The sequence below is a fragment of the Cornus florida genome, unplaced genomic scaffold, assembly GCF_030987335.1.
Source record: "Cornus florida cultivar Cherokee Brave unplaced genomic scaffold, ASM3098733v1 CherokeeBrave_3.0.0_Hap2_Chr04, whole genome shotgun sequence".
In the NCBI taxonomy this organism is placed as follows: Eukaryota; Viridiplantae; Streptophyta; class Magnoliopsida; order Cornales; family Cornaceae; genus Cornus; species Cornus florida.
Window position 1 is genome coordinate 94971642 of NW_026775574.1, and position 9321 is coordinate 94980962.

The 9321-nt window shown below is 36.1% G+C and overlaps 1 protein-coding gene across 1 annotated transcript; it reads left to right on the forward strand.

The window, feature by feature from the left end:
- The first annotated feature begins 320 nt into the window (after nt 1-320).
- On the forward strand, nt 321-677 carry LOC132305395 (secreted RxLR effector protein 161-like). Its single transcript, XM_059803038.1, has one exon. The coding sequence runs from the start codon at nt 321-323 to the stop codon at nt 675-677; it is 357 nt and encodes a 118-aa protein (XP_059659021.1).
- Nucleotides 678-9321: the final 8644 nt, after the last annotated feature.

Consider the following 9321-nt stretch of genomic DNA (forward strand, 5'->3'; position numbering starts at 1 on the left):
AAAAAATAATAGTGAGTTAGGCTCACGAACAAGTTATTTTCTACTATATCCCAAACAGAGATCCGATACATAAATCCATCCTAGTTAACTCACATAATAGCGACGTAGTCCATAGGTATACATAGATACATATTAAAAGACTCTCACTGGACTATACAGCCTCAACTAGATAGTATGTAACATGCATAGTGGGCATGAGTACCATGATCTACCAGGGCACACAACTATCCACTATATCCATATATGCATCCTAAGACAATCTACGCTCCCTAACGAGATCTCAAGCTCATATTGTGGCATATAGAAGTTTGATTGGCAGTATGTTATACCTCACCAACACTCGGCCTGATATTATGTTTGCAACAAACCTGTTATCAAGATTCATGTCAAGTCCAAACAAGATTCACTTGGAAGCAGCAAAGTTGGTGTTACAATACCTAAGGGGAACTTCCTCGTATGGTATTTGTTATACCTACACTAACAAATTTGAGTTACATGATTTTTCTGACAGTGATTGGGCAAGTTCAATTGAAGACCGGAGGAGCACCTCTGGCTATATTTTTAACCTTGGTGCAGGCGCAGTTTCCTGGTGTTCAAAGAAGAAACAATCAACCACTCTCTCTTCATCAGAGGCAGAATATATAACAGTTACTACAACGGCATGCCAAGCTGTTTGACTACGAAGGATTTCGGGAGACATGAAGCAATTAAAAGATGGAGCAACTACACTTTATTGTGACAATCAATCTACCATCGTAATGACGAAGAATCCTGTTCATCATGGAGGCACAAAGCCTATAGTGTACTTGCAGACATATTCACAAAGCCATTACCATTGGCGGATTTTGTTTATTTAAGAGAAAAATTAGGAGTTGAGTATTTCTGCATTAAGGGGGAGAGTGCTGAGAATAATGCAAAAATACGTGTTTAGTACGTGGGTATGTGAGAAGTTCCATTATTTGGGTTAAGAATGGAAGTTATTGTTGTTCATGTTAACGTATATGTGTTTCGTGAATGTTGGTTGGTTATATTAATCGTGGTTGGTATGTGATTAATCGTGGCTATCGTTTTGTTTGTGGGATCCAGATCTTCTCCAATTTCTCTCACCCATCACTATTAAATAACCATTATAACACACTACCAACATTATAATGCAAGGCCCTACATCACATATACAACACTTGTATAACAACAATGTCAAAACCATTAAAGCGAGAAATCAACACCTTTTATGTAGTTATTAAGTTTTCAATTTCAAGTAATTGCATTAACGATTTAAAATTATTACGGAATCGATTTATACGCACATAATAATGACGTGGGACAAAAAAAGAACAAAGAGAGGATCCTGATCCTTTTTTTGTGAGGTTCTTCAAACCCTGGTTATATAGTTCTTATATATTTCTTTTCAATAAAGTTTTATTTACCGAGAATATATATATGTATATATGGCAATCATCTACAATTTTGAATACATTCTTTGACAAAATGGAAACTATAAACATTCACACAGGATAATGAATGAATGATTTTGTCCTTGTAGTGTTGGGACACCGATTCAACAGTTTTTCTATGGGACTACAAGATGCAGTGTTGGGACACCTATTGAATTTCGCAACAAAAACCAAAGTGTTGTCACCAGCATTAATTGTTGGCCCAATTTCGACTAAAATAAATCTTTTCCAGTCAAAACAAATTTGTCAAAATTCTTTTGAAAACTATGTCGGTCAGTTTAACCTTTGGACGGTTCAAACAGTCTATAATCATCCACAAGCTAGTGATCCTACAGCTCACAAATTTGGAGGGTAACTAGCTTGGTCATAAACTTAAAATAGAAGCTAATTTTTCTGGCCTTTCTCGATTTATGAAAGTGCATGTTCTTGTGGCCAAGGATGCTCAGGAATTCAAACTCTCTTCAAGTAGCTAGCGCAATGTTCATCGATGCTGCATTACGTCTTTTAACAGTATATTAAGGAATAAATGTGCATGTGCGAGTATGCACGTGTTAGAGTCTCCTTTGGTTTTTTTTTTTTTTTTTTCTAGTGTAATCTCTAGCTCATCGTTATGTGGCAGGAATTGCTTAATGTGGTTCCATACATATACGTAGATAGAGAAAGAGAATGATATATGTTTTGTGTGTGATGTATCATGCGATTATCTGTTCAATAAATAAAATATAGCCATTGAGTGGTGATTGTTGCTACAACAGTTATTACTATGCAAATATATCTTCTCTTGGGATGCATTTCTTTAATATTGACAATACGTTCGGTACTGTTTATATAAATATATATATATATTAAAGTTAAAAGATTTTTTTTTCAAAAGTTGGTGGGCCCCACCAATAAATTAAAACATGATAAAAGCCATAAGGCTATTTCTCAGACTCGTGGGTTTTCTATCTCTCTGCTGCATCACTGCACTCGGCAGTTTTCTTTCTTTTTTTTCTTTTTCTTTTTTTTTCTATTTTTGCAATTGCAAGCTTAATCTAGCTCTATCCCTTTGAAATTTGGTAGAACCTTGTGAAGCAAAGTCGGAGAGCTCGTCGAGGCCTTCAATTTGATAGGAGCCAATCATCATTTGGTGCACTCTAGGGAGTTCGAAATTCTAGGGTTCTTGGGCTCAAAATTGGGGGTTTTGCATCTAAGTGAGGTAGGGGTGTTCTAATGCATGAATTCTTGTATTTTTATAAGTTTCTAGCTTAAAGTGATGCCTAACATGTTCAATTAGTGCTAATTCTTGCAAAGATTTGTTTAGAATAATAAGCATGGAATGTATGTGACTATTTGTTAATTGTTTTGAGGTGATTTAGCATGCTTACATATTTGTATGAAATTGAGTTTATATTTTACATGCTAGTTATGCAAAGTTAATATTAAATGAGAGCTCGATCATGTATTTTATAAATTTGTCTTGTATAGTATGTGTGAAAGTTATATGGTTGGGTTGATAAATTAAAGCACAAGCATTTATGCATTCATTGGGAAAGAGAATGGGGAAAAAAATATTTTTAGAACAAACGAAATTATTTTGGGAAAAATATTTTCTAAAAATGTGGCGAAAACCGGACGCCTATGAGGCGCCTAGTGGTCCGTGATGTTAGTGTAGTCTAGAAAGGAATGTAGTTGAGTTAACTAGGCCGGATGTGACGCCTTGGAAGTGTCTTGTGGTCGTGAATAGTTAACCAACCTTCCTTTCGTGATGCCTTGGAGGTGCCTTGGGTCGGATTACATTAATAGTTTGGTTGTTGAAACGGAATTGTTTAGGAAATGGAGAGTGGCATAGGCATGACATTGCACTTCATGGTACATGTGGGAAATTTGTGATTGGATGTTATTTATACTATGCTTGTCGTTGTGATTGAGATTATGTTTTCCCCATGGTATAACCCTGTCCCTTTTTATCCATTCTTTATGTAGGATTCACGGGGATATAAGAAGTGTGTCTTAGACACTTCGTACTGAGCTTATGCTCACCCCATTATTTTCTAACATTTTTCAGAACACGAAAAAGAGGTGGCGGACGACAATCCACCACTGGTTTAAACTAGCTTGGAGATTTATTTTATTTTGCTATATTTTACTATCTTTTGTATTAGAACTTTAATATATATTTTGTAAATGTAATCTTAAATATTTTGTGAAACTTTAGTTTAGTTGATATAATGTTGTAAGCTATGGACTTTAAAATTTTAGCTATAATTATGGACTGTAACTTGAAGTAACGGATGTGTCCCTTGTTTGGATGAAATGGAGGAATGAGACTTTTGTATGTATGTAACCATTTTGGGAATGTAGTATAATATCTGAATTGTGCGTTAGGACAGAATAAGTTAGATTTAAGGCCTAGTGAGGCCATTGCATTTATTTTTGTATTTCAACAGGTTGTTGAGGGACATTTTATGCGGAGGTCATGCCGAAATTTTTATAAATTTTTATTATTATTTTGATATCTTTTCGGGTCGTTACAAATTTGGTATCAGAGCGATGGTTCGAATACCATTAAGACGACGGGTAGAGGCCTACCTAGGATTGTATGGGGAGTTGAGTTATTTGCTTACTTGCTTAATTGCTTACGTGATTGTATGCTTATATGCTTATGTGTTAAGGTGCTTAATTATTTGAAAGGCACGCTTAATTGTTTAATTGCTTAGATGAGTACGTGTTAAGTGCTTAGTATTGTTGCATATTATTAGCATGATCATGTTTCTCATTAGTTGGGTATTCTGGGAGCAAGGAAGGTGTTTATGTGTTTCCATTTTTGTCAAGTCATTCATGTGAGGATTCCGTTCTCGTGCGTATTTTAGTGTCATCGTTATTGATCCGTTTCCTTTTCCGTATAGCGTCATGCCACCACGAAGGGATCCCGGGGAAAGTTCTAGCTCCAATGCCGTGGAAAGGGATCAGGAGCAAGTTGAGGAAGATATCTTATTGCGTGATTTGGTCCTACCAAGAGAGGGACAAGCGAGGGGGACCGTTGACCCACTTTTTCAGATAAATAGGGAGCAGTTGAGGTTAGCCGTTCAAGCAGCTATTTTTGATGCATATCGACCAACAGGTGCGTCATCGTCACAGTTTGTGCCACCACTGGCACCACCACCACCACCTCCAAAGAAAAATGAGTTAGATGATACTTTTTACCACATTGTTAAGTTTGTGAAGTTGATGCCAACTCTTTTTTAGGGCGGTCCAGATCTGCTTGTTGCGGATAGTTTCATGGATAGGGTGGAGAAGCATATTAATGCCATGAATTTGGCAACGAACAAGTTGAAGATTACATTGGCTACTTACAATTTTGTGGGCGATGCTGAGATTTGGTGGAAAACCATTTCTCACACCCATAATCTGGATATTATGACATATGATACTTTCAAGAAGTTGTACTATGAGAAGTACTTTCCGACGCCTAAGCAGAGGGAACTAAAGAAAGAGTTTGATGGGTTGAAGCAAGGAAGCATGGCAGTTACAAAGTATGAGAATAAGTTACATCGCTTTTGAGGTTTGCACGAGGGATTGCTAATGATGAGAAAGGAAAGATAGAGAAATTTGTTGATGGTCTTAATCGCATCATCAGGCCAATTGTAACTACCTCAGAACCGACAAAGTACGCAAAAGTAGTGAGAAAAGCCTTAGTAGTTGAGGCTAAAAGCAGGGACAGTAAGGCTATCAGGGAATCCTACAAGCATAACAGGGGTTTGAGTACTTTTTCCGAGGGTCAATCAAGTGTGATACCCCCAAATTTCCGGATGCATGTTGGCCAAGCCCACGCCCGATTACCAAACGATATCAAACAAATTAGTAATAAACAAACACAGAATACAGATAAGATAAACAAGAATAAATAAAACTGCTAAAAAGAAACTAGAATGATAATCCAAAACTGAAAACCTCAAAATAATATTTTATAAATAAAGTATTAATCTGATACATCCAACTTTTTCAATTCCAATACAACTCGGAAATCCATCTGGTGGACCCCTAATCAAAACCAACACTGGAAAGCCAACAATTGAAAAGAAGTCCACTGCTAAACCATGAAGAAACCTCCTACGTCGTCGGTAGAATGAGTAGTCGTCTCTGCTTAGCACGAACAAGCTCTAAAACCTGGAACCCTCCGTTACCTGAAAATAATAGTGGGTCAGGCCCACGAACAAGTTCTATTCTAACTACAATCCGAACAGAGACCCGATATGCAGACACATCCTAGATGTCCCAACCATATCTATATAGTCCATAATAGATAAATATATATCCACACTACAGGACTCTCACTAAACTATGCTGAGGGTCTCAACCTGAATAGAAGGCAACATGCAATACGCACCTAAGTGTGCATGACTACCTAAGCCTAACAAGGTATGCCTCAACCAACATAGCTAGCTACGCATCCTACTGTATATACGCTCCCTAACCGTCGACTATGAGACTCAAGCTCATGTCATAGAACAATAACAATATGTATAAAATCCATTCACATTCATCCATAAGAAATCCAATAAATCGTTCAGCGTATTCAACCGCACCGACTCATATATATAAGGAGGATTTTATTTAACAAAACGTACCCTTATTCCAAAATAGGTAGGAATGAGTATTTTGAATCAGTCTGTCCCTAGTATGCCACCATCACATACCGGTACATACAATCCACAAAATCCATATAATTGATTGAACAGGTAAAACTGTTCACCAATTAAAATCCATAAGGTATGAATTAGAGTTTTGAGCTAAACCATACCTAATATGTCACCGTCCCATACCGGTGCATACAATTTTCCATATCCACGTAAATTACAACATATAAATAATAAGCAAGTAATTTACAGTCCAAAACCAAATATCTAAATAATTGCAGAAAGAAAATTAACAATCTCGCAATTAAAATTCAATATTAATCCATGTAATTGCATCAAAGAATTTAATATTCTAACAATTAACATCCAAGGCATGCATAGTTCCAATCTAAATTAAAAACCTTATCATGCATTTAAAACAAGTTTTATTAACATACTGGATCCCATTAAATTGCTAAAAATTTAATTAAGCAATTAATCCGTCTTCCATCCGTTAACAGCATAGAAAATTTATCAATTTTATACTGTTTGTCCCATTGATTTAGAAATCAAATTTAATCAATTCAAGGTTTAATCACACCCAAAATTTAACTATTTAATCCCTCTGTGAAGTCCCATTAAATTTCTGAAATTTAAACAAGCCACTCAGTTCCTTTTTTCTGTTAATAGCATGCGCAATTGTATATTTTTACACTGTTTCATCCTTTATCATAGAGACTTAAACCATGCAATAATAAGTTTAATAGCACTTAGAATTAACCATTTAGACCCTCTGTAAAATCTCAGAGTCAACAGAACAGTTCCTATGCTCCAACAGTAACAATACAGTTCGTAAAAATAAAATTCTAAAAACACTATTGAAAAGAGCCTTCTCCAAAAAACTGGAGAAGGCTTTAAACCACCTAGAGCCTTCTCTAAAAAACTGGAAAAGGCTCTAAACCACCTAGAACAGGCTCCACATTTTAGAGCCTTCTCTTTCTTCCTTTGAGCATTCTCCTTTGCTTCCTATCCCATTTGCATAATTGCATCTCTTATGCACTGAGAGCTTATAACAATACCTAGGTTGCATGTTAATCATTTTAGTTTACTTCCCACACAGTTCCAGATTCAAGAATCGTCCACACAGTTCCAAACAAAGCCTAAAAACTACTCCAGAACCCATCCAAACAACCCTATACATGAAAACCATCATAGAGCCTGCTCTAAAAAAAAGTGGAGCAGGCTCCAAGCATCCTAGAGCCGGCTCCCTAGCCCTTGGAGCTGGCTCTGCAAAAGGGGGAGCCGGCTCCCCACTTCTGGAGCCGTCTCTCTCTTCCCCTCTCTGAGAACTGCTCCTTCCTACTTTGTTTTGCATCATATGTTCATCTCCGGCCTCTTCCTACCCTTCTGTTCTTCCTTAAGACTAACTTTAACAGTCTAATATTTATACATTGCCATCCCAGTACTTGGTTTACAACAGTAAGTACCACAACAACAATTAAAACCATAACAGTTTCATGCTTTAAAACTAACCACGAAGAACAGAGATGCGAGGAAAATTTCAAACATATTGTAAACATATACAGATGATTATATTGGCATATGATAGGCATGTAAAACTCAATTAATATTTAATTAAAACCCTAGAGACCATCTAAGAGTGCACAGAACACAGGCCAATGGGAGAGAGATAGAATAGAACTTGCATTTACAGTTTTGGATTCAAAACCATGTCGTCGTCTTCCTAAGCATTCCGATAACGTCCGAGTACTGTCAACTCCACCTTCTACTACTCAGCCTTCCCTTCTCCTAAGTCCGAATCCTAATCCGCAGCCGAAACCCTCACCTAGGTTACTCTGTTTTCCTCAAACCCTCTCTCTGTTTTCACTCTAAAAGCTCTCAGTAAAATAAACCCTTATATACGTGAATAGGGTCTGTATTTATTTTCCAACCCTAAGATGACCTATTGTTGGATTTATATAGGCTTAAAGAAAATCTAATTCCAATTCTGAGAGGAGACGGGAAAAAAAATAAAATTATACTAAGTCGGCTAACTCGTGAGATTAAACGAAACCCTAAAATTATAATATTCATTTAATAATAATTTTCTAATTTAATTATTAATAATTCTTTATAATTAAATTAACCCAAACATACATATATCCCCATAAATACATGAATATAAAATCATGAGTATTAACCGTACCTATGTAATCCAACCCATCCAATCGGCTAAAAATAAAAATAAAACAACTAACCACAATTAAATCAAATAAACTAATTAATCAGATATGGAAAATTCAAATACACTATGAATAATTAAATAAAGTAAAAATAAAACAATTAAACACATAACCAATTTGACATATAAGCACCTAGCCACAAAATCAAATTAAAATTGCACATAGAACAAAATTTAAATTCCAATCTTATCATTTTGAAAACTAGGGGTATTACATTCTTCCCCCCTAACAAAAGGAATACCGTCCTCGAAATTCACGAAACTCTGAATCATTTCTTTTAAAATTCATTTCTGTGCTCGTGTGGACTCAGCTCTATCAGTACCTATATATTAAGTCAGAACTTGAAAACTAATCCATGCCTCCCTAAGTATAGTTATTTATACTTAGGCAAATAAACCATGCCCCTTTTTTTCAGATATTGTATTAAACCTTTGCAAATCAACCATGCCGACAATTCAACTATGTTTGTGGTAAATCACCCATACCGCCTTAAGTATATTTAGTTATACTTGACAAATCAACCATGCCTTTGGCAAATTAAGTCTATTTAGTTAGACCTTGGCAAATCAACCATGCCTTAATGTAACCATATACCGATTTGAAACTGAACAAAAAACTGAATCACCCATAGTCTGAGCATGCATATCAAACGCATCACATTAGTTTTAAATAAACAACCAATCCAGATAGACAAATTAAACCTGTCTTACATCATTCGGTTTATGTGACCAGACAGTCGATGTCCTGATGCACCTTTATAATCATCCAAGTGCATTGAGAAGAGCGGTTGTTGAGAACGTCCACTTCCCTATTCCCTTCCACCGAACAGAACTTAATGCAAAGTGTGAATCACTACCTTGATGCATCTAAGTCATCCTGGAATCCCCGCTATTCATATGAACTGATATCCTACCAGTCCAAAATAACCAGAATTAAGCTTGTTTAAAATAAAACTGAACCAACATCCCAACCAAAATCCTGACCTTTTGTAAAAGTTAGCAACCCCTCATCTAAATCCGTGACAAG